Genomic DNA, 26423 nt, shown 5'->3' with positions numbered 1-26423 from the left:
TACTGAGGAAGAACAAGAAGAAGAAGAGAGGTGTTTGGGCCAAGAAACACGAGGAATGGACATTAGACCAGTGGAAATACTTTGGTCTGATGTGTCCAAATTTGAGAGTTTTGGTTCCACCCGCCATGTCTTTGTGAGACGCTGAAAAGGTGAGCGGATGGTTTCGACATGTGTGGTTCCCACTGTGAAGCATGGAGGAGATGTGATGGTGTGGGGGTGCTTTGCTGATGACACTGTTGGTGATTTATTCAAAATTCAAGGCACACTTAACCAGCATGGCTACCACAGCATTCTGCAGCGACATGCCATCCCATCTGGTTTGCGCTTAGTGGGACCATCACTTGTTTTTCAACAGGACAATGACCCCAAACACACCTCCAGGCTTTGTAATGGCTATCTGACCCAGAAGGAGAGTGATGGAGTGCTGCGTCAGATGACCTCAAATTCAAATCAAAGTTTATTTGTATAGCCAAAATTCACAAATCAAAGTTTGCCTCAGAGGGCTTTACAATCTGTACAGAGACGACACCCTCTGTCCTTCGACCCTCGATTCGAGTGAGGAAAAACTTGCCCCAAAAAAAGGCCCTTTTAACAGGGAAAAAAAATGCGGAAGAAACCTCAGGGAGAGCCACAGAGGAGGGATCCCTCTCCCAGGACGGACAGACGTGCAATAGATGTCGCATGTACAGAGCAGATCAACGAGATCACAATGTATTCGATTATAAGCGATGGTTGACAGGAGTGAAAGTACATAAAGATGTATTACAGCAATAATGATGAAATGCACATGGAAATGTGATTACTAGTGATAACAGTAGTAGTGATTAATGGTAAGGATGGTATGTAGTAATGCAGTACGATAATAGTAGTGTAACGTATGTAACAGAGATGTGACTAATATTAGCGACAGTAGTGGTGGGTGTTAGGCAGGGTCATGGCAGTAGGCGCATCCACGATCAGGCAGGGCCATAGCAGTGGGCGCATCCACGATCAGGCAGGGCCATAGCAGTGGGCGCATCCACGATCAGGCAGGGCCATAGCAGTGGGCGCATCCACGATCCACGACCCGGGCGCGGCCAGGATCCAAGGGAGCCTGTAGGACTAGAAAGCACAAGGACTCCGGGGAAGAAGTAAGTCAGTGACATGCAGAGATGGGGCATGTATACAGGCATAATGTATACAGATGGAGAGGAGAGGAGAGGGGAGGAGAGAGAAGCTCAGTGTGTCATTGTCCCCCGGACTAGGCCTATAGCAGCATAACTATAAGCTCTATCGAAGAGGAAGGTCTTAAGTCTACTCTTAAAGGTAGAGAGGGTGTCCGCCTCCCGGACCAAAACAGGAAGATGGTTCCACAGAAGAGGAGCTTGATAGCTGAAGGCTCTGGCTCCCATTCTACTTTTGGAGACTTTAGGAACTACAAGTAATCCTGCGTTCTGGGAGCGTAATGCTCTAGTTGGGTGATAGGGTAATATGAGCTCCTGGAGATATGATGGTGCCTGACCATTAACAGCTTTGTAAGTGAGGAGAAGGATTTTAAACTCTATTCTTGATTTTACAGGGAGCCAGTGCAGAGAGGCCAATACAGGAGTAATATGATCTCTTTTCTTAGTTCCTGTCAGTACACGTGCTGCAGCATTCTGGACCAGCTGGAGACTCTTTAGAGACTTGTTAGGGCAGCCTGATAATAGAGAATTACAGTAGTCCAGTCTGGAAGTAACAAATGCATGGACTAGCTTTTCTGCGTCTTTTTGAGACAGGATGGGCCTGATTTTTGCAATGTTACGTAGATGAAAAAATGCAGACCTTGAAATTTGTTTTATGTGGGAGTTGAAGGACATATCTTGATCAAAGATCACTCCCAGATTCCTGACGGTGGTGCTGGAGGCCAAGTTAATGCCATCCAAACTCGCTATATCATTAGATAATGCATCTCTAAGGTGTTTAGGACCAAGTACTATAACTTCGGTTTTATCTGAGTTTAACAGCAGAAAATTGCAGGTCATCCAGGTCTTAATGTCCTTGAGACATGCATGGAGTTTAGTAAGTTGATTAGTTTCATTTGGCTTTATTGATAGGTATAACTGTGTATCATCTGCATAACAATGAAAGTTTATGGAGTGTTTCCGAATTATATTTCCTAGAGGGAGCATATATAAGGTGAATAGTATGGGTCCAAGCACGGAGCCTTGAGGAACACCATGACTAACCTTGGTATACAGGGATGACTCATCGTTAACATGTACAAACTGAAATCGATCCGATAAATAGGACTTAAACCAGTTTAATGCGGGTCCTTTAATGCCAATTAAGTGTTCCAGTCTCTGTAGTAGAATGTGATGATCAATGGTATCAAATGCAGCACTAAGATCTAGTAAGACCAGGACAGAGACAAGTCCTTTGTCAGAAGCGATTAGGAGGTCATTTGTAACTTTCACCAGTGCCGTTTCTGTGCTATGATGTGCTCTAAAACCTGATTGAAAATCCTCATATAAACTATTTTTATGAAGGAAGTCACATAGCTGGTTGGCGACTGCTTTCTCAAGGATCTTGGAGAGGAAAGGGAGGTTGGATATAGGTCTATAGTTGGCTAAAGCTTCTGGATCAAGATTAGGCTTTTTAAGGAGCGGTCTAATTACAGCTAGTTTAAAGGATTGTGGTACGTATCCTGTTAATAGAGACAGGTTGATCATTTCTAGTAAAGATGTGCTAATTAAAGGTAAAGTTTCTTTCAGCAACCTAGTTGGGATGGGGTCTAGGAGACAAGTTGTTGGTCTAGATAAAGAAACCATCGAAGTTAGTTGGTGGAGGTCGATGGGAGAGAAGCAGTCTAAATATAAGTCAGAATTTACAACTGTTTCTGAGGTTCCTGTGTTTAAAGATACAATAGTGCCAGTTGAGGGCAAGCGATGATGGATTTTGTCTCCAATAGTTAAAATTTTATCATTAAAGAAGCTCATGAAGTCATTACTACTGAGCGTTGTAGGAATACATGGTTCAGTAGAGCTGTGACTTTCTGTCAGCCTGGCTACAGTGCTGAAAAGAAACCTGGTGTTGTTTTTGTTTTCCTCTATTAATGACGAGTAATAGCTTGCTCTGGCATTGCGGAGGGCCTTCCTATATATTTTAAGGCTATCTTTCCAGGCTAAGCGGGATTCTTCCAAGTTGGTGGAACGCCATTTCCTTTCAAATTTCCGTGATGTTTGCTTCAATTTGCGGGTATCCGAGTTATACCAGGGTGCTAACCTCCTGTGCTTTATAGGTTTCCTTTTCAGGGGGGCAATAGAGTCCAGTGTTGTTCGCAATGAGCCTGCAGTGCTATCAACAAGATGATCGATTTGTGAGGAACTGAGGTTAGCGGAGGAGTCCTCTATTATATTAAGACATGGCATTGACCTGGCCTCCACAATCACCCAACCTAAACCCAATTGAGATTGTTTGGGATGAGTTGGACGCAGAGTGAAGGCAAAGCAGCCAACAAGTGCTCAGTCCTCTGGGAACTCCTTCAAGACTGTTGGAAAACCATTCCAGGTGACTACCTCATGAATCTGATTGAGAGAACGCCAGAAGTGTGCAAAGCTGTCATCAAAGCAAAAGGTGGCTACTTTGAAGAATATAAAATATAAAACATATTCTGGTTTGTTTAACACTTTCTTGTTTACTACATAATTCCATATGTGTTCCTTCATAGTTTTATGTCTTCAGTATTGATCTACAATGTAGAAAATAATAAAAATAAAGAAAAACCATCGAATGAGAAGGTGTGTCCAAACTTTTGACTGGTAGTGTATATACATCTCACTCATCAAGACTGCTCCACACTTCATGCCTGGTAGTCCAGCCAATTGCAGCACATACTGTATGCCTATTCAATTTAATAAGTTACTTTTTGTGAAAAGGGAAAATCTACATACAGTAGTCTACTATGGGTAAGTTATTAGCTCATTTGTTGATTTCAGCAGTTTATTAAACTTGTTTTCAAAATCAATTTATTAGAGCATTTCAACTGTTTATGGAGTTCATATTATTTATTGAAGTTTTCTAAAACTAAAATAATGCTAGGGCATAATGTGTGCAATTAAAACAGCATCCTTTAACGTTGTAACTCATTCCAGAAAATATTTTGTTTTGTTAAATGGAATCTGACAACATTCCCAAGAATATTCTGGCTTGTTTTTGGTTATCACGGCATGTCATCGAAATGAATACTTTTAGTGTTCCGCTGATGCAAACGTTTTGAATGTGAGCTGAAACTGCTCCTACAAAACAGGTATATTAACTGAATACAACAAGGCATTAATTCACATCCTGTAACTGAAGAATTAAACACCGGGTGAAAAAGTCTGTTTAAAATATGCGTCAATTCCTTTTGTGTGCATGCAAGCTAAAGGAAACTGGCATTGTGGGTGCAATTTGCCATTGATTAGAGCAGCCTTGGAGCTCTGATTGAGCACAGAAAGCTTTTTTTCTTTTAGGTAGTATTACTCATGTATTTTGTTTTAAAAGGAAAGCTGATGATTCATTCAGTCTTTCTTCATGGGCCAGTATCAAAGAAAAGCAGAGCACTTGAAACTTTCTTATGAAAGGAAGTGATTTATGAGAGACTAAACATAAGCAACAGTGAATCAAGCATCTCCAAAAGTCAAGGTCTCCCACTCAGGTTTGTGATGAGTGTTCGTAAGGCGTTAACACAAAAAAGATAGCAGCCACTAGAAAGAAGTACAGTCACACTCTTCATCAGTGTCTCTCAGAACTTTTTTATTTCCCATGCATAGTTTGGACAAGAGTGTAGTGAAACTGAAATGAAATTGAAAATATGGAAATAAAAAAATTGACATTCATTGTGATTTTCTCCATTATGGACAGGACATCAGAGGAATTATTAGCAAAACATGTTTGCAACTAAGAAAAAGAAGTTGTCTGTGAGGGATTAAATCTTTCAGAGTCCTTCAAGGTAGAACGGTAAACACATTTTGGACGGGGAAAAGTTCTGCATGACATAAATACATGACAAAAAAGTCCCTAAAACTAAAACATTCAGCACATTTTAAACAACACAGTGCAATTAAATGGGGGTATGTTTAAAGGATGACTTTCCAGAGCTTAGTTTCTCAATTTGCGACCAGTTAACATGGCTCTGTGACTTTTTTCTATATCTTCTCTCTCCTTTTAAGAACTGAGAGATAGACCAGCACAATTGTAAACACTTAGTTGTAAGATCTGTCTGGTGCAGTGCTGCTCCAACACACATCAGAGTAGAAAATCAGATGTTATGAATTATGTTAAGAATCCTTCACTTTTTACACATTTAGTTTCCAGTTTTGGGAGCAGACAAACACAGAGGTCCTGTGTGTGTAGGTTTACAGTTAGACTGATATTAGATTTTAATCAGAAATGTCCAATAGCAGCTGGTCCACGTGCTCCCCTTCTCCCTTTCGGTATGTGAGGATTGGCCTCAGCTCTTGCACAATGAGGAAAATCCTGAGGAAAATGTTTGTTTATTGTAAAATTTAGTGGCAAAAAATGACAAATTTGAAACAAGTTCAGCACCTGGTTGCAAAATGGGCTTTTGGCAGCTTCAATTCCAAATGAAGTCTGGGCCTTAAAAACTTTAAGATAAGCCCTCTTTTCATAAGTTTGCATCACTATTGGGGGAAAAAAGTATTTCACAGTTCTAACAAATGCTGGAATGCAAATGCAAACAGCAGCATGGGAACTTGGCATAAACTGTGTGTGAATGAGTGACTGAGCAATAAAGTGAAAGAGGAAGAGTACAGCTCTCTCTCACACACACACCACAGGCCACAATAAGTGGTTTTTACATATGTGCTTACTCTACTGTGTGAGGTGTTATACTAAGATGTGACTAGTCCTTGCTATGCCTTCATTACCGGACAGAAATACAGTCATTAAAAAAAATAAAATAAAACATCTTGAAAGATGTGTAGTAGACATAAAAGAATTGATGTGTATTGTGTACTCCTCAGTAAAAGTCTGAAATGGCATACATGTAAAGCTGTGTATCCTTAAAAGTCATACTTTGCATGGTATGGAGTCTCGTAACTAAAGATAGACTTTTATTGGGAATTTGGATGTTGGATACCCTAAAATCTTGGAGACTATATTATTCTCACCAAAGTATAAATGCAGCAGTATCAGAAGCACTCTCTTAGCTTTCTGATGTGATAAACTGTGAGTGAGGAAGCTGTTCTGATCTAATCGTGTTGCTAATCTCCAAGGTACAAGAGAGGATGAAAATAAACACAGCGCTGGTTTTCAGACCTTACCCTTACCATCAATTAAAGACTACATAAACAGAACACCAAATGCTAACATGATAATAAAGTTCAGTGTGATCCCAGTGATTACTGTGAGAAGATATTACATATCTACACTTAGAAAATACACTTCAACACACCCAGATCCAAATAGTTCCTTCCAACAGTATGAAAAATATACAAATAAAAAATACAAATACTCTCTGACACCAGACACCACTAGGTAGTCTTCTGTTGACATGAAATCAGTGAGGACTAAAAGATAGAAGATAAATATTTCACATTTTTCTCCCTTGTATTTTAAAGAGAAAATAAAAAATTGTGTGTATGTAAGAAAAGAAAAACGGTCCATTGTGAAATATTATCCTTCAGCAATTAGTAACATTGTGATACCGCATATTTCTTTTTCAGTTAAAAACACCTTCACTTCTCTAGTAAGCAAAAAGGGCCAGTGTTGAAACCAAAAGCATTATAGAATTCTTTTTTTCAGACATCATATACTATGCACAGATAATAAAAACATTAACAACAATCAAGTCTTTTCCACACAACATAAATGATTCCTCCATTTAGGTCTGGAACATGAAGAGCTCAGGAAAAGACTGGAGATCTATCTTATCAGCTTCATCATTACTGAATCATCATCAGTCAGAAATGCCTCCATCAATCAGAATCTAATTACTGCCATTTTGAACTAAGTTCAACAGAGACAGAACAGAGGTTGTTGACATAGATCTTAACTTCCCATAATGCAAACAGACTGTGAGGCCTGGGAGTGGTAGATGTTTAATTGGGGACTGGGGTACTAAGACAGTGTGATCTAGAGGACGAGGGCACACCAGTGTGTGCAGGTAGCATCCATCTCAGCTCTTAGTATACTACAAACCTTGACCCATAGGAGGAGGAATATGAGTTAATATATGTAAGTAACACCACCTGCAAATTCTGCTCTGGAGCAGTTGGGCATCAGGCCCCGCCAGGTGTGTAACAGTCATTCATTGTCATTCATGGTCATGCCAGCTAAGTGCCATTTTGGCACCCACATGGGACAGGGACATCTGAGCTTTTGAAAACTTAGGGAAGGAAAGCCTCCACTCAGAGAGATAGAGGAAATGAAGGAGGAGGAGGAAAAAGGGAACGACGTGGCTCATTTGACATGTTCAGCACTGTGGGAAGAGCAGTAGTATTTCTTATGAGCTATGAACGTGGAGAGGCTGCTGAACTTGATGTTGCACAGCCGACAGAAGCGGGAGTTACCGTTCTGGACAGGGGAGATCATTGTGGTTTTAGGACCAGGGATAGGGGATGGTTGGGGTGTGGGGACAGGATGGGAGGCCATGGTTGGGGTGGCCTTGTTTGGAAGGTGGGATGACTCCACTGCCTCCTGCAGGATCTCAGGCACAGGTGACAGAGTCAGAGAGGGAGCCCTTGGGGGAGACATGGGTAGAGGTGAGCCGGCTGAAGGTGAGCCGGTCGAGGGTGATCCATCCCCAGCTGAAGGGCTGCCGTTTACCAGTGGGGACACAGGAGAAGTTGTACCGCTCCTTGCCTGTCCGTTGATGCTATCTCTGTGCACTCGGGAGACCGGTCTGGGCATGCAGGTCGGGGTGGAGGAGGAGGTTGCAGTAGCTCCATCCCTAGGACTAAGGCTGGGGCTGCGGCTGACTGTGCTGCCAGGCTGGGGCAGGGCCTCCTGTGGTGGCTGAATAGTTACAACCAGGCCGTGGGTAGTCTTGAAGTGTTCCATCAGGTCACAGGCTTGAAGCCTGTTAGGGCAGTAGGGGCAGATCACCTGAGGCGAGCTAGCGCCTACACCTTTGGCTCCAGCTCCTGGGGTCGCTGCAAGTGTGGTGGTCGTATGGGGTGGAGATGTGGTATTAGAGGCTGGTAAGGCAGAGGGGTGAGGACTGGATGATGTGCCTTGAGCCTGGACAACCCATTCAGCAGGGAGAGCTTTGGCCTCCATTGGGTGCAGAAGATCTGAGCGCTCCTGCTGAGGTCTGCTTTTGGGGGAGGTAGAGGCTGATCTCTTGAGCCTATGAAGCTGTTCCAAGGTGTGGGGCTGGAGGGTGGTGGCAGGGCAATAGTACGTTTTATGAGCAAGATAATTCTCAATGCTGTTGAAGCTGATACTGCAGGCGGTGCACTTGTGGTAGTCACTAAGAGGCAGGGCAGGGAGAATACTGCTACCGCTCTGCCGTGGAACCTCTCTTAGACGAGGCCTCTTGCTCAGGTCAATTGGGCCATCTCCTTCAGGGCTGGAGCTGCCTGCTCCGCTGGGAGAAACTTCTTGCTTTACTGCCAAGCCCAGAATGGAGGGGGATGGGGCAGAGGCAGCAGCAGTGGCAGCAGCCGCAGCTGCAGCCGCGGCTGCAGCATTGGCTAGGGCTTCTGTTCTGGCCATGTGAATCTCGTACATCTTCTTCCTCTTGCGTGTGCGGATGGGCTGCGGAAGAAAGGCTGCTGAGGTGGTTGCCTTGGTCATGTGAGAGGATCGCTGGTTAGATGGGTCATGGCGGGATGCACAGTAAAAGCGTTTGTGAACAGTATAGTTATCATGGCGGCTGAAACGGATGTTGCAGGCCTCGCAGAAGGTTCTATTGGGATCGTCTTCTAGGTCCTCTACAGAACCACTAGCAGGACTCTGGCTGCCTTCACTTGCTCTTCCTTCTCCACCTCCTCCGCTAACACTTCCACCTCCGCCTTCCCCTTCAGAAGAAGATGATATTCCCTCTCTCACCACAGGGATTTCTGTCTTCACTTCGACCACCCTCCTAGATTCTGTTGCTCCACTCCCTGCAGGAGGGTCAGAATCAGTGGGAGAGGCAGAGGCTGCTCTACTTGCTGCTCCACCCTGAGGAGATGTAGTCGAGCCATGTGCCCCGCTGGAAGGCACCGTGGCTGGGGCTGCATCCCTTGTTGATCCCAGGCCTGAAGCTGAGGTTGCACCTTCTCCATGGTGCCTGCTGGAGCAGTACAGCCTCTTATGTGCATAAAAATTGTTAATGTTGTTGAATGTGATATCACACTCATAGCAGGTGGCTCCTTTGTGGGGCGGAGTGGCTGTGGCTGTCGGTGCAGTTGGTCCAGAGGGGAAGAAGGCTGGGTTGTTCGGAGGAACTGTCTGGCCCTGCTTCAGACGGCTGTGGACCATCTCTGACATTTTCGCCAGTATCTCCGAGGCCTGAGGCAAAATGGCTGCCTCAGGGTTAAACATGTACTGAGACAAGAACATTGCTCCTTCTGGAAGAACTGACACTGTGCCTCCCACATGGGCCGGGCTAGAGCCAGGGGTGGGACTAGTTGGTTCTGCCTTCACAGTTGTGGTGGCTGGACTTTTCGGAGAGTTCGATGTCTGACCTGAGGAGGTGGCGGTTTGCACGTCTTTTGTCTTCCTTCCTACTTCTTGGTCCCCTTCCTCTCCACCAGCTTCCTCCTCCTCCTCACCATTCTCCTTAATCTTCAATTTCTGTTCTTCTGTCTCAGTATCTGAATGAGGCTCCTCTTTGATCTTTAGATCAGTGGTTGGGGCATCAGTTGGACTATAGTCTCGAGGCGTGGCTGAGCCGCCGTTTGCGCCCGGGCTGGATGAGTCTGGCTTCGGGACACAAGCTAGGGGCTCCCTCTCCTGGGAAGAGAGCTGGATCTGGGGGTGGTCAACTGATGATGGGGTACTTTGGCGTGGGGTGGGGCTCCTTTCTGCCGGGACCCTAACCTCTAGGTGGGTTCGTACATGCTGCTGAAGCTGGGCCGGCGAGTCAGAGTTGTGGCCGCACACTTGACACTTCAGCACCACACCAGAGTCTCCAGGACTAAGACCTGATCAAGAGAGTCAATATTAGTGATCTATGATAGTAGCTTACATTTCAGTGAATGTAGCATCGCAAGGTTCAGAACAATGTGTCTGTTGCAGAAATGTGAATCTTGACTTGATCAACAATCTTGAACCCAGACACACTACAACATATTCTGTACAGTCTCATCCAAGTAATAAAAACTCAGTCTGATGTTGAAATTCAGAGGTCACAATCCTGGTTAGACTTACCAGTGGAAAGGGGCAGCTTGGGAAGTCCTGGCCCAGGGGAGTAGACCTCACTGCGAGATCCAGGCTGGCAAACCATGTGGCTGGTGACCAGATGGCTGTAGAGGATGTCCCTAGTGGTGGAGACGAAGCCACAGCCATGACACACCCCGTTCAGTGTGTCTGTGTGTACCTTAAGGTGGCGCTCACAGTTTGCTTTAGTGGTGAAGGCTGACAGACAGATGAGACAGACAAATGGACGCTCACCTGTGGAAGGACAGAGAGGGACAATAAGTTGGAAGGACAAACAGTGAACCTATCTCCCAAACAACCTAATGAAAGGGTTGACAAAGGCACACTGGTCACATTTCTTCAAGTTAGGCCTAAATGTGGTTGACCTTTTGTCAGTTTGGCATACATATAGATCTTTCTCTCACCACTGTGTGTGCGCATGTGGATCTCCAGTGAGCTGGCACTGGGGCAGCTCTTGTTGCATTGTGGAAAGGGGCATATGCGTTCATTCGGGTAGGACTCCTTGGGTTTGTCTTGTGGCGGGGACGAGGCTGCAGCCGGCTGCTTCTGACGGCTGGCACAGTAGTACATAAGGTGCGCCTGAAGGTTCCTCTCACTGCGATACCAAATCCCACAGTCCTTGCATGGGAAGATGTCCTCTGAGAGCCACAACATACATTTTGAGAAAGTTGACTTAACATAATCACAACAAAGACAAGCACTGCTAATCAATAAAATACCGGAAAGTACCTCAAGTGCTAACCTTATAAATAATTTGCAAATATGCCTAAAATATCTGCTAATATCACAGAAACCATTATTCAGAGGTCAGTCTATAGCAGTAATAGATTGAGTGAGCACTCAACCCCACAACACACACACACACACACACACACACACACACACACACACACACACACACACACACACACACACACACACACACACACACACACACACACACACACACAAATTCCTTTGCTCTGAGTATCCAAGGCAACAGGACTCATGTTATAATTATCATATGTCTTATCATCTGGATTAATTTTTAACAACATCCAATTATGTTCTGCTATTTTCAGGAATGTTTAATCATCTAGGATGATGGCCAAAAGTCACAGCAAATGTGTTTGTGTGTGGGCATCAGTCACAGACATCAGCACATAGCCAATAGGAAACTTTAAGGCTTAGCAGTGGCAGGAGGGGAAATCTTTGCAGCTGAGCAATGATGCTGTCTATTAAAAAGCTGCAGTGTCATCTTGTGGCAAAAGAGAATATTGCAACTTTAAGACTAATGGTAAATTGCAGTGGATGATAATGGCAAAAAAAAAGAGCAGTAGTTTTTTCTAATTAAGAATACATATTTATTAGGAATTATCTTCTTGTTTGCATTTCTATTGTATTGTTTGTGTTTCTAAAACCACTGTGAAACCACTTATATATGTATAAGTGGTATCAAAGGTTATTATTATTTGAATTCCAATCCATCCAATTCTAAATGCTAACTTACTCACCATGATAGAAGCTTTTTATATGCTCTTAAATTTTAAAAGTGTGTACTTAATTGCATAAGCAAAGAAGCAGCTATATTGCCAACAAATAAAAAAAAAAATACTGTCATGCCTCAAGTTCAGTACTCACTATTGACAACTGCAGTAGCCAAGATGGCGGCCATGCCAGCTTGTTGTGGGAGGAGCTGAATGTCCGAGCGCAGCACAGCTGGGTACAGCGGCTCCTCCTTCACCCCAGGTTGTTTCTGGGTGACGAGGCTGAGTGGGGGAGAAGGCTCAGCCAGCGGGGAGGAGGAGGAGCCCTGAGGTGGCAAGAGTGAAGCCAAGAGCCTTTCACCAGCCACGAGCTCTCTGGTCACCTTACAGAACAACTCATCACCTGAAAAGATGCAGACTCTTATTAACCATCATTAATAACAGAACTTTCTTCTGCATAGGAAAAATAACATTTTCATCCCAAGCTTGGTAAGATATGATAACAACTGGCTTTTCTTCTTTATATCAGTTAATATACTGAATTGAAATGTTTTTGGGGCGGTGGCTGCTCATAGATTGTCGATGTGTCATAGCAGGAAACAAAAAGGTGGAATTAATATGGATGGTAGTTCCAATGCATTTAAGTCCCCAAGTAAGTCCGCAACAGCAAAGCCCTTTATAAAGCAATATATTTTTTGTTAAAAGTGAAATAACTATTAACTAAAGTTTTATTGACTATTACCAAAAGCTGAATACTATACTATACTTAGCCAGGCTAATAATCAGTCGACACATAGTATACAGTATATACATGTAAATATATGCATAATTTAATTTTAACTTACTTAGTTTTGATTATGAAGTACATTTAAAGGTTTTTGTAAGAAAGTAGATTTTTGAGTCTCATTCAAAAATCTTTTTTTTTTTTTCAAAGAGGACCTTTAATATCAGATACTTTAATACTTTTACTCAAGAACTATTGATATGGGTGACTTTCACTTTTACAAAAGTAATATTTTGTTGTTGGAGCTGCAATGTACAGGCTATTGAATATATTCAGACATTCTAGGCTGAATGTAATGTCCATTTCAATAAGCCATGTGGACATGATGCTTGGTGTGCTCTTGGTTGTTACCTTGGCTGTAGATGATACAGCTGGACGCTGAGGTGTCAGAGGTCAGAGGGAGGAGACTGATCCAACAGTCTGGATCTTCACAGACCAGAGTCAGCCGAGAGGTCTGCAAACAAACACACACAAAAGAAGAGGGAGATGAGGAATGAGCATAAACTTTTCACCGGTCAGACTTATCAACGCTGAAAACAGAGGGTGTTTCGTCATATACAGCCGTGGTCAAAAGTTTACATCACTTGTAAAAAAAAGCATATATCATGGCAGTCTTCAGTTCCAATGATTACTACAGCTCTCATTTTTCTGTGATGGAATGAATGGAACACATAATACTATGTCCCAAAAAACATTCATGGAGTTTGGTTCAATTGTGAATTTATTATAGGTCTTCTGAATGTGTGACCAAATCTGCTGGATCAAAAATATACATACAGTAACTTGAACAATCAATTCTGGTGATTATAGGAAGTTGTGTGAATGAAATGTTCTGTGTATCATGGCCTCTTAACTTCTTCTGACTGATTCTGATTGATAACAGCTGCTGACTTTTCTGGGCCCATTTTAATAGGGCTTGTTTGATACAGCCATTAGACTCAGCCACAAACACTACAATGGGAAAGTCTAAAGAGCTCAGCATTGATCTGAAAGAGCACATTATTGATTTGAACAAGTCAGGAAAGTCACTTGGAGCCATTTCAAAGCAGTTACAGGTCTCAAGATCAACTGTACAACCAACTGTTAAGTGTAAGTATAAATGAGCATGGCACAGTTGAACTTCACCAATTCTGTCAAAAGGGAGTGGTTAAAAATTCAGCCAGAAGCTTGTGGATGGCTATCAAAAGCACCTAATTGAGGTGAAAATGGCCGAGAGACTTCATGAATGTTTTTGTGACAAACGGAGTTTGTGTTACACTCATTTCCTTAAAGAAACATGAGAGCTGTAGAAATGATTGGAACTGAAAATTGCCATGATATTAATGTTCTTTTCAAAAATATGTAAACGTTTTACCATGACTGTAAATGTGTGCAATACATAGAGTGAGATTAAAGTTGTTGCTCAATTTTTACTATAATTGTCAATAATTTTTTCAGCTTTTTTCATTTTACATGATAATGTCAAGTATGCAATTTGTTTATGTATTACCAGCTGCTTCAGTTGTTAAGGAGAATTCGGCAACGCCGTTTTGCTGTGAAGCTCCAGAAATGTTTTGTGGACTTCACCCGACTTTCAATCAGCATGTGAGTCAGTAGTTGACTGAATTTTCATTTTTGGGTGAACTGTTCCTTTTAGTTATTTTTCAAGAAAAGATTTATAAAAAATGTTGGTTCCAGCTTCTCAATAAGATGATTTGCTGCATTTCTGTCTCTGACAAACTGATAGCATTTGCACTATTTCTTGATATTAAACAACCCATGCCTTAATCTAAACAAATGGGCTTTGAACAAATAATGAACAAAATAATATTCTGCTGTGCATTGTTGTCTCTGTGAAAATGACTACAGTGGCCAAAAAGCCAAAAAACTAACCTGATGTTGCAAACAATACATGTTTATATTCACAAAACTTTTCATAGTATTTGTGAAAGTTCATACAGTGTAGTGTTTACCATCTTGGAGCTTACAACTTTCTACACTTCTATTTACTCTCCTTAAGTGTGACCCTGTAGGTTCACATGTATCTCTCATCCCTCCCCACACATCCCCAATGTTCTATCAAAAGGAAACAAATTAAATCAAATCAAATAGGACATATACTCAAAAAATAAATGCCATTGTCACTTTGAAGTGTTCATTCTCTCTTCTTATTTCACTGTGCTGCTTTATAATATGCAGACTATGAGGTAATCACAGAAAACCAAGCATTGATTGCTGTCAGTTGGGAATACACAGTCACATGATACTGTCCAGTGTGTGACCAGTGGTAAACACCCGTTTATAAGGAGAACGCCAGCAAGCAGAGGGTGATTATAACCCAAGAAGGAAATGAGGAAACGAGGGGAGCATGGGCTGAACAAAGCTGCATGAAAATAAAGGAGGAGAGAGAAGAAAAGAGGAGAAGAGGAATAAAAGAGGAAGAGAAGAGACTCCGGGATAGAGAGGGAGAGGGAAAGGAAGAGAGAGAAGATCTGATGAGGTCGAAAGGCTGCTATTCAGGCTGCAATAATAAGATCCACAGTGGATACACTGGACAAAGAGTGGAGAGTCAACATCCAGTGCCCGCATGTGTGGAGGTATGAGAGACAGACACACACACACACACACACACACACACACACACACACACACACACACACACACACACACACACACACACACACACACACACACACACACACACACACACACACCTGTGCATCCTGTGGACAATCTTGTCTTTGTTCATATGAGGCACCAGGAGCATTCCCTCTGACAATCACTCCCAGGACAGGCTTATCCCATGTCTCTCTCTCTCTCTCACTCTCTCTCTCACACACACACACACACACACACACACACACACACACACACACACACACACACACACACACAAAGACAAACAGATACACTCTTTTCGATACCAAATTCTGCCCCAGAGCAAATGATTTTTACTGCAAAATTGTGTAAAATGTAATCTTTAAACATCTAATCATGCTGAGCAAACATCATTAGACATTACCTGGTCCAATAATGTCCTAATTAGTTTCTAGGTGAACAGGTGTGATGTCTGTGTTGCAGGGACCGTTCTACTGTACCATATGTAAGCTCATTATAAATTTGCATTCTATGACTATACAGGAAACAGCAGTCCACATGTTCGTCATTTTAACAGATGCACTGTAAATGCCAACACTGCTGGAGGAAAGGTTCCACCTGCCTGTCCTGCAGATAAAAACATGGGAAAGTGGATTTCACCAGGCTTTAACAGCGATGGCTGTGAAGAGGACAACATCTATCAAAGAGGTACTTTGTCCGGCACTATACTGTATGTTTGTGCCTCTGTTGCTCTAACTTCTAAATGCCAAGACAATAAAATGTGATAAGCGATGGCTCAGCAGTTATGTTGTTTTTCCATTTTTGGTGTGACTCATACAAAATACAACTAATTCAACATTTTAAAAGGCAATAAAACACCTTTTCTCTGTTATGCATATCAAGTCCATGCAATGGCTGAATCTCTTTTCCATCAAACTCATTGTGTGAGAGCAGCACAGTATTGTTCAGCAAGCCTTTCATGCAATGTTGTGCATTGTCCACTAGCAGGTAGCATTCACTCACCATTGGACCTGAGAGTCCTCTCACCAGACTCACAGAGCAGTTACTGTTGATGAGGGTCACATTTGACATGATGGTGTATCCTGCTTGTATTTTGTATTTTTTCCTGTCACAGTTAAAAGTTAGCTATGCAACCAAGTCTCCCACTGTGGCCCTACAGTTACATTATGACTTTTTCAAGTTTAAATTTAAAGTGAGCTACTGTACAGTAGTAGTGCTTTCCGACCTAAATGTATCTTCTATTCCCGTTATCTTTTCTTTTATTTATTTATTTTTGTTATTGCAAATTTTTTAAGGCCTGTTTCTCACACTTCAACTAAGCCGATATGTAAAACAATGTACATTCCCAGTCTGGAAACAAAAATTGCAAATTAAATATTCTAGAAAAGGCTATTGGGAGTCTTTAAAAAATATTTAAAAGCTTGTAAGTACTGTCATTGGATCCTAATTCCCAGTGATTCCAAGTGACACTGATTATTTTTCCTTTGTGTTATCAATACTGCTGCATTTAAAAAAAAAGAAAAAAAAAAGAACCTTTAAGTGAGACATGAAGGGATCTATCAGAAAAAAGCTTAGCAGTGGACATGATGACGTGGTGGACAGTCACGGAGAGCCCAGAACAGGAACAGTGTTTCATACAAACTGGCACAATTAATACATTTGGCTGAAAAACGATTCCCAACTGATGAGTATTCACATTGCACATGTATCCGACCTCCCTTCTTATCATCTGTAATAAATGGCCAAAAACCTGGTTACACTCCAGTCAGTTCTTCACTAAATGCCCTTCATAAGACAACTACAATGCACACAGACAATGCATACTTTCTTCTACATTTATTATATTAATAGAAAATGTGTTTAAATGTTTAATCTGTATCTGTATAGGTTCAGAAGTGTAAATTATTGCAGTGGCTTATGACTATAGTGTTGCAGTGTTATGAGATTTTCATATTATTGAGATAAATGATTTTACACAATGATTATTTTCAGTTATTATTGCTTGAACAAACTCTAGATTATAATTTCACAACATTCTATGTTCTGATGGACATGAAACTAGAAATGAACTGAAATATATATACTTTTAGAATCCAATACCTTAGACAAGCAAATGTACATGGTGTGATAATTAGTTTCATAACATGGTAAACCTTAAAACAAGTAGTGTATACAGCTGTAACCCTACTTGTGACTGCAGTAGTTCATTAGAACATGCACCGTTAAAGGTTTTTGGACATGTATGAATCTGTTAATGGTTCCAGACAGACATTGTTTTCTTATTCACATAGAATCTAATGGAAACCAATGGCTGTCTAGCATGAAGAAAAACAGAAGAATTGTAGTAAATGAGGTGAAACGGTGGTTTCCAAGTGTTTTACCACTTTGGAACTCTTAAAAACAATAATAAATTAAATTGTATCAATTTAAAATGGGAACATCACTCTGTAGTTACCTGTTCACAGCTCATAGAAAAAGTGTAGATGCTAGTAGAGCCCGACTGAAACTTAATTTTTGGGAACATTTTTGAAAATTCCAACATTGATATATCAGCTGATACACACACATTTTTTGCAGTGATCCCTCAAATGTGGATCAAACACAAGATATGTAATGGAGGCAGGATATTTTACAGTTTAACAGCAAACTTAACTGTCTAAAATGACACCAGTGCACTGGAGCATTAAACTTCACTAGGAAGTTAACAATAAGTTACCCAGGCATCTTGCACTGCATTGTAATCTAAAAAACAGGTTCCATATTGGCACATATCAGACAACACATACACCAATATTGATATATCTGATATAGGTCATATACAACCGATATATTAGTTGGGCTGTAGTTGTTAGTACACATTTCTTTGCTATGAAAGCGTCACAAGCAAAATAGTTTTAAAATAAAAACTTCCCACTAAATTTAATGACAAAAACCAGTTAATATTTCTTTAGATATTTTGCTAAATAACAATAAACACACAAATGGGGAAATCTGTGCATTGATCCATAATGTTACAATAGTCACTAATCTGTATCCTACTGTTTACGTCGGGTGACAACCTTCTAGTGTGGTCAAAAACATACGTACTCTGCGTATGTATGTTTATGTAATGCAGTCTTTCTGCTGTTCTCTGCTACTTGTCAAGAAAAGAAAAGTTGCCATGTCTAACATTTTAATAAAAATCTAAAATGTTTACACCCTCAATATTTGAACTAACACATACGTTTTGTATACATCTTTTATAAATATTTAAACTTTTTCCCCGTGGTAAGAAAAATGGTATCAATATCAGTGTTTTTCTAAATATTGTATTAAAGTTAGAAATTCCAGTTTCGAGACAAGACTACAACCTTTACTTCATCAGTGTATAGTATGATCAGACAGCCAGGGGTAAATCTTGAAACACTTGAAGAAGATGGACGTTGGCTGCGGGGCAGCTCGGGAAGACAGAAGGGAAGGACAGAAGGAAGGAAGCCTCTCAGTCTATTGTACGGTGAAGATTGAGGCAGAGCGTATTGGATTTCATGGGGAACTAGCGCTGATGTGGAGATACGGCTGCTTTTGTTTTAATTTGTAACCCAATGCTGGAGCCGTCTGAGCTGTAAGTACTGCTAATTTGTTTCAGACTAATTCATCACGGCCACAGCTTTGGAATTCACCATGATAGGGCAATAGGGAGAGCTCTGAGGGCGCAAGTGAAGAAAACACACACACAACACATACAAAGCAAGACACAGGCTGCTTCTTCAAATATCTAAAATATCAAGTAATTATTTATTAGGAATCATTGTGAGTGTGATACTCTTCCATCTTTTCTTATTCGAGAATTAATAACATTTTTATCAAAAGTCAGTGCTGTCCACTTCCTCTCTAATGGAGTTTCCTCTCTGACCACAGCTACATCAACATGTTTTCATTAATGATAAAGTCAGATTTTTACTGTCTTCTACATAACATAAACATACATAGTAAATGTATTGATCCAAAGTTATGTAACATCATAGCTATTGGAAAACATCACATGGAATTTCTTTTTATTTTCATATCTTCTGTCTGACTGGAGAAATCATTCTCCATGGCTGCAAAATGTTTTTTTTAAAACACCTTCGATCTGGAAAATATTTTCAAAAACCTCAACATTTTCAACTATTTTTAAGATGTACTTTCACTCCAAAAACCTTCCTAATCCCACATCACTGCTTCTGTAACCAAGCAGTGTCAAGTAGAAAGAGACCTTGCAGCCAAATGTAGCTCAGGATCAGATGTGAAGGCAGGAAAGCCTAAAGAACTGGAGGAAAATGTTTTTATTTAGGGGGCACGCCTGTGGACACATTGAGATTCAGGAAACCCTACAGGAGCTACAGCAGTGTGCAAATACATGCACTAACACTGTATTTACAGGCTGTGAAAACTCTGAGATCACATGGAAATCATGTCATTTAGTCATAATGTCTTCTAAATTACCACAGCCGGATTTAAAGTAGATACGGATATTTTTTTCCTGCAGATGCTACTGGAGTTACTCTCAGAGAGCAGAAGTTGAGGATTCAAAAACAAAACAAAAGAATCAAACATCCATTACAGAAGTGGAATTAGATCACGTAGTATTAACGCCAACTTGCAACAAGGAAACATTCAACTTTACACACTTTACAGCCACAAATGCGCACACAACACAGCTTCACATGAGATAATGAGAATCAGAGAGGCACAGGGCCAGATGTCACTTTGTCTGTGTGTGTGTGTGTGTGTGTGTGTGTGTGTGTGTGTGTGTGTGTGTGTGTGTGTGTGTGTGTGTGTGTGTGTAATTAACCAGGCCAGTAGAGACAGCAGATGCCAGAGATGTGGGGTGAGTTAAGGAGAACAGAGAGGCCACCGGATGGTATCAGAACCTTTTTCACTTCTCTTGGTCTGACGCTGATCTCACTGACTCAAATGGCCAACAGTCACCCGAGGAACGTGTCTGGACCCACAAAAAGTCAACCTACACTGTTCTGGAAAGTGATGAAAACACTACTTACATGAGAATGAACTATATGTATGTATGTATGTATGTATGTATGTATGTCACTCACTGGTACCAATATTGGCAAACTACCTTTTTTAGTTAGTTTTTAGTTTTTTGAAATGCAGAAATGACAACGTCTTCATCCTCTGCACATTTTGCAATTTGTTGTTCCCAAAGTCCGAACCAAATTGGGAAAGAAAGCTTTTAGGTTTTCCGCACAAACTGCATGGAACAATCTACAGACCTTCTACAGATATTACACTAGAGAATATTGCACTACTGAATAATTGTAAAGCTTTGGTGAAATCCATTGAATCCAGATTGTCTGTGTGCAAATGTTTTATTTGATTATTTTTATTTTACTGTGTTTTTCTGTGATTTAATGTTGTAACTATGTGTTGCTGCCATTCTTGCCATGCTCTTGTAAAAGAGATCCATGATCTCAAATGGCACCAACAAAGGCTGGCATCTACTCGTCAGCAAAGCTGAACTGCTCTGCATGCGCAACTCATTATAATATGTGACATATACGTAACGAGTTGGGCACTGGACACAGAAACAGCAACTGCATTTAGGATATGTTATGTTATGTTCTCTCTAGATAAGACCTTTAAAAACAGTGTAAACATACATAAGCAGAGTACGTATGTTTTTGACAACACTGGAAGGTTGTCACCCGAGGACAGTGGGATACAGATTAGTGACTATTGTAACATAATGGATCAATGCACAGTTTTCCCCATTTGTGTGTTTATTGTTATTTAGCAAAATATTAACATATACTAATTTAAATTTGGCATGTCCAGGTTTTGTGCACACAGTCAAGAAGGAGTTTCTGCTCTGAGATTTTCAGTGGCAAAATATTCACAGTGGGAAAAACATTACGACAAAAGTTACAGTGCACAGCAGCAGCTTTGAATAAACAATCCGCCTACCTGCTGCAGTCACACTGTCTGTTATCACCTATTCCAAAAGTGTCCCGTGCCAGGCTTTGCGCAAGGTTCACTTTGCTAAAAATGCAAGCCCATTTCCACCAGTTACAGGATAAGATTAAGCTTGATGAAAAAATATTCCCATGGTATGTCATAATCATGAGAGAAAAGCTATAATTATGTGGTAAAAGGTAGAAAAGAAATTATGAGATGGAAAGTCAAAATTAAGAAATCGTAATGCAAAATTAGGTGAAAAAAAGTTGAAATTATACAATTAAAAAGTCATAGGTATGGGTTAAAGTCATAGTTACGAGATTTAAAAGTTGAAATTGAGAAACAAAAGTCATAATAATTGACTTTCTAATGCATAATTATGACTTTTTTATCTCATGTTGATGACTTTTTACCTCGTACTTATGCCTTGCGAATACAATATATTTTTATATCAAGGCTAAGTTTTCATAATTTTTGTGTCTTTAACTGGCAGAAATGGGCTTCCATAGAAGGATCATATCAGGGCAATAAATAAGTTATGAATGTGTGAATGAATGAATCCCCCCCCCACTACTTTTGATGTACTGTACTCACTATTTACCATTTACTATTACTCAAGTTATTTTTATCGACAGTGTGCAAGACATCTTGTAACAAGCTACTCACGTCCTGTTTTAATAGAAAATGATTCTTGAAAATGTGTTTGAGTTTGAAGAAATGTGTCACTCTGTCAGTTGTCACTGGATTGATCAAGCATAAAAAGTAGCTAAATGTCCTAATTCCATCATAGATGTTCCCTGAGCCTATCTTTAGACCGGAACATAGAAATGTTTTCATGTATTATGTGTGTCGTCTTAACAAAAAAATTCTCAGGAGAAGAGGAACAGTCTTTGGAGACTAAAGTGTCAGGATGGTATGAAGTGAGCAGAGACAATATGGAGAGGAAGAGAGAGGGAGGACCAGAAGAAGCAGAGGAATGGATCGGTAATTTTTTTTTTTTTTACATCAGAACTGTCCGGTTCACTGAATTAAAAACAAAAAAAAGACTACCAGATCAAAGAAGGACCTACAGATCCACAGAGATGGAGGTGTCTCAAACACCAGCTCACCTAGCCGTACCTTGTCACCCTCTCAACCTCTTGTCTCACTCTAACTATCCGCCCAGCCCTCCATCTATCAGTGGGATGTCAGGCCTCCACAGCAGAGCTCCATCTTGGTTGAGAGCGCTGCCTTAAGCCCCATCAGCCGGAGGAGAGTCTTTGAGCTGCAGTCTAAGCCCCTCGCCCGGACCCCGGTCCTCTCATGAATATTAACCAGCCCCGAGCCCGGCTTTAATCTGCCTGATCCCCGCACTGCTGCCGCCGAGACGATAGCGAATCTAATTATTTGGTCTGATATTAACCCCCCGCTCCTACACCCCCACCACACACACACCATTCCCACTCCCAACGCCCTGTCCTCACTGTAGCTGCTGTAACATTCACATATGTGTGTGTCAGTGCAAACACACACCAACTGAACTCCAGAGCCACCTTCTTCTGCCAAAGTCAGTTCACATAAAACATTCGTACGCACATTCATTCACACACACACACACACACACACACACACACACACACACACACACACACACACACACACACACACACACACACACACACACACACACACACACACACACACACACACACCTCTCTCTACACCAACACGCCCTCCACCTCAAGCACAGCCTGCGACCCCCTCTCCTTATCAGGCCCAAAAACGCCCTCCTCCTATGCCGATAAAACTTGAATGCAAATGATGCCAGGCTGATTTCATTTCTTCATTTTCTTCCTCCATTCCCTAGTTCAGCATCAGAATGGCTCACTCCCTCTCTCTCTCTGGGAAGCCAAACATTGGTGAGGATGATGATGACGGAAATGGGGATGGGAAGCAGAGAACTTTCCCTGAACTAACCCCAACGTGTAACCCCCTCTCACATCGCCTTGTGCTATATACACTTCAATTAAAGAGGAGGAAACAGAGAAAGAAATATACTGAGTCCCCCCCTCTCAGCACCACCACCACCACCACCACCCAACCCTGCAGATCAACAGATTAAGATTTCTCTTTACAGCTGTCAACTGCCACAGTTTAACTGCTGTCACTGGGGAATAAGTATGTTTGTATATGCAAATCAATACTGGTACATCTAGCACATCTATGTCTCAATGGTGTATACTGTTTCACATTGTCTAATAAGGTTGACACGGCTCTATAATGGTCTGAACAGGGTAGTCTCATGGTCATTAAATGTAAAATATGTCAAGTCAATAATCAATGTTAGTGCATGCTTACATACAGTACGTGGCTTCAGGTGGAAGGTCGCTTTGTAGAATATAACAATGCTTTGGGAGCTTTTTAAATGAAAGGGAAGAATCCCCCACAAAAAAAAGTTAAATAGCACTGCTAGTGGGTCAATGATAGCAGTGATATTAAAACATTAGGTGGTTTATGCAGTGAAAGCACTTTAACAGGCTTTTGTACATATTGACAATTTCTTTTTCTTTTTTGGGGGGTGCCAAGACATTGTCCACGTGAAATACAACTTCTTCATCAATGTCATTATGATTTTTTGTGTTCATTTACATTCATTTGGTCATAGTGGGTTGCCTTTTTGAAGATGTTTTTTTAAAGATTATTTCATGTGCTGAGTTTTTTTTCTAGGTTTGGTACCTATGTTCTTCTCTAATCAAAGTTTGTCTTTATAACCCTAGCCTGTTACTCCATTATAGTTTGTCCAACTGAAACTTTTTAGGTCAATACCAATATATACTTGAGAGGTAATACAGTCTTAGGATCTGTAACATTTTCTATTATACTGTGACTAAACTATGTACTGTGTGGTACATTTTGAAGAAAAAATAACTTGCTTGTCAGAAAAAAGGTAGATTGTTAAGTGTATCCTGCCCAAGTAAACAACTAAGAGAGTGACAACCCATAACCAAAACTTAAATTTTCCTAGAATCCAGATCTAGAATCCACATCAAATTGTACTAATCAAGATCCATGCATCTCTCAATGTTAAAGAAAGTGAGAAGAAAATTCCTGGAACCATCACTTTATCCAGATCCCCACCAAAAATAACTGGGGGCTATTATTGGTGGAGACTCATCCTCCATCCAATTTCAGTGAAAATCCGTTCAGTAGTTTTTGTGTAATCCTGCTTACAAACCAACCAGCCAACCAACCAACCAACCAACCAACAAACATATACATGGACACAGGTGAAAGCGAAAGCGGAGGTGATTACCCATTTGTGACAAATAAGGCGATTTAATTTGAGCAGTTGTAGTCTGACATTGTGGGTTTTCATCCTGTCTTGACTTCAGTGTGAATTCCATTCCACCACTGAGAGGCCAAAGCAGAAGAGCCTTGACAGAAATGAGCAAACCGGAGTGATGGGGTGGCCAACTATCTGAGCAGACAGTAGGGATTGACCATGGCTTGAAGGTAGAATACGAATGAGACTGGACAAAATTTTAATAATGTAAAAATTGGTCAGCAACACTTATAATAACCATCATTAATAAATGGTAAATGTTTAGTTGATTCAACTTCAGTTAATAGTTAATTGATTGTTAACAAACAATAAAATACTTCATAAAACATTTATCAAACAACTGTTGTAACTGATCTTTATAATAGGTTGTAAATGGTTAATAAATACAGTGTAGTTCATCTACAAACATTATTTGAATGGCCATTACAAAATTGAAACTTTTAAATCCTGTCAATTGTTTAATAAATTGTCTAGAAACCATTTCATTGTTCAGGTTTGCTTATTTTTCTTTATCTTTGTCTATCAATTGGATGTTGGAATGATGTTCGGACAAAGAAGCTATTCGAATCACCTTAATCTTTGAGAAAATGTGGTGGGAATTTTTACCATTATCAGAGGTAATTAATATTTAAAAGGTCCACTTTGTAAAAAAGGTTGATTTTTGAGTTCCCCTGATGACCACCCATGGCAGCATCATAAAAGAAAGAATGCTTTTATTGGACAAATAATTAATTCACGCCCTAGTGCAGGATGAGTCATCAACATTGTTAATCAGTTTCTGTGAAATTACAAATTCTAAAATTCCATTTAAAACACCTGCAAAACAGCTTTTTTGCCACTGTTGGGCCTGATACTGACGTGTTGAGGTATGGAACAAGACATGTATGATAAAAACACTTAGCAATTTTGACTTCATGGGGACTTTAACCTTGAAACCCTTTTAGCCTGGACATTTTTACGTAGACACTCGAAAAAGGAGCATTTTTCCCTTTAAAAATCTTCTCCTGCATTAAGCGCTTCAAAGGTATTTTGCTCCTCTATCTGGGAATTTAATAAGCCACCCTGCTCCTCTCCTGACCTTTTCAACCATCGTTCATTCATTCACTCCTCTCACAAAATCATTCATTCAATCATCAAATTCACTGTCCTCCTTTCTCCTCTTTCACTGTCCCTCCTGCACCACCTCCTTCCTTTTATCCACCTCTTTCTTTCTTTCTTAATCTCAGATTCTCTTCCTTTCTCCAACTCTCATTCCTACCCCTCTGTCTGCCTGCCCCTCCTTCCCATCCTATCTCTCCCTCTTTTTCTCTCTTTCTCTCATTCTATCTCTTGGCTACAGGAAATGGATTCTTTCCCGATCCAGGGGGTTGGAGGGCTGTACTTACTGTCCCAAACAAAGAGGTCACTGTGTGAATCCTCCAAAAATACAAAGAAGAAAAGGAAGGCAGATAAAAATCAGAAACCTCCTCACATCCGCCTCTCTCATACAAACACACACTTTACCTCTGCTGCACTCATGCAAAGCATTTCACTAACGATCAAGAGACACAAGATACTTCTTTACACTGTACATTCCACTCACGAGGTACAAATATCGTCAATACAGTACATGGCTAAGGCTCAGCAGTGGAATGAAAGCTCATTCCCTTGTGCAGGCATGCTCATATCGGCGCACACCTCCGAGAAGCAGAAAAAAAAGGAGAAAAAAATTGAGGTTGCCAGGTTTGATGAGCTGCATGCAAATGATATGTAAAAATATAAAACTGCGATACTTAAAACGGGGGCCGAGATAAGAGATTTGAAAATGAGGCACTCTTGGAAAGCAGGCTCCTGAACTGCCGGAGATGAGGCTCAGAGATAGAGAGGATAGAGGTTTTCCCTCTCCTCTTCTCCTCTCTTACACCTCCTCCTCTTTCCTTCCTCCTTCAGCCGGTAGCAGAAGCCGGTGCAGATGACAGCGAGATGCAGATACCAGCCAGTCATTGCCACT

At 41.0% G+C, this 26423-nt stretch overlaps 1 protein-coding gene across 1 annotated transcript in view; it reads right to left on the bottom strand.

Moving 5' to 3' along the window:
- Positions 1-4734: 4734 nt before the first annotated feature.
- Positions 4735-26423, bottom strand: part of zfpm1 (zinc finger protein, FOG family member 1) — a 120130-nt gene continuing 98441 nt past the window's right edge. Inside the window, exons 5-9 of the mRNA XM_084363470.1 lie at positions 12931-13033; positions 11950-12198; positions 10734-10967; positions 10321-10563; positions 4735-10094 (exon numbers count right to left, since the gene is read on the bottom strand). Of these exons, the coding sequence (XP_084219596.1) occupies positions 7423-10094; positions 10321-10563; positions 10734-10967; positions 11950-12198; positions 12931-13033 (3501 nt within the window). The 3' untranslated portion in view covers positions 4735-7422. The remainder of the gene's footprint in view (positions 10095-10320; positions 10564-10733; positions 10968-11949; positions 12199-12930; positions 13034-26423) is intronic.

This window comes from Pagrus pagrus (assembly GCF_965226575.1).
Source record: "Pagrus pagrus genome assembly, chromosome: 10".
NCBI classification, from domain to species: Eukaryota; Metazoa; Chordata; class Actinopteri; order Spariformes; family Sparidae; genus Pagrus; species Pagrus pagrus.
The sequence above is the reverse complement of the archived record's forward strand: the minus strand, read 5'-3'. Positions and strand labels throughout refer to the sequence as shown.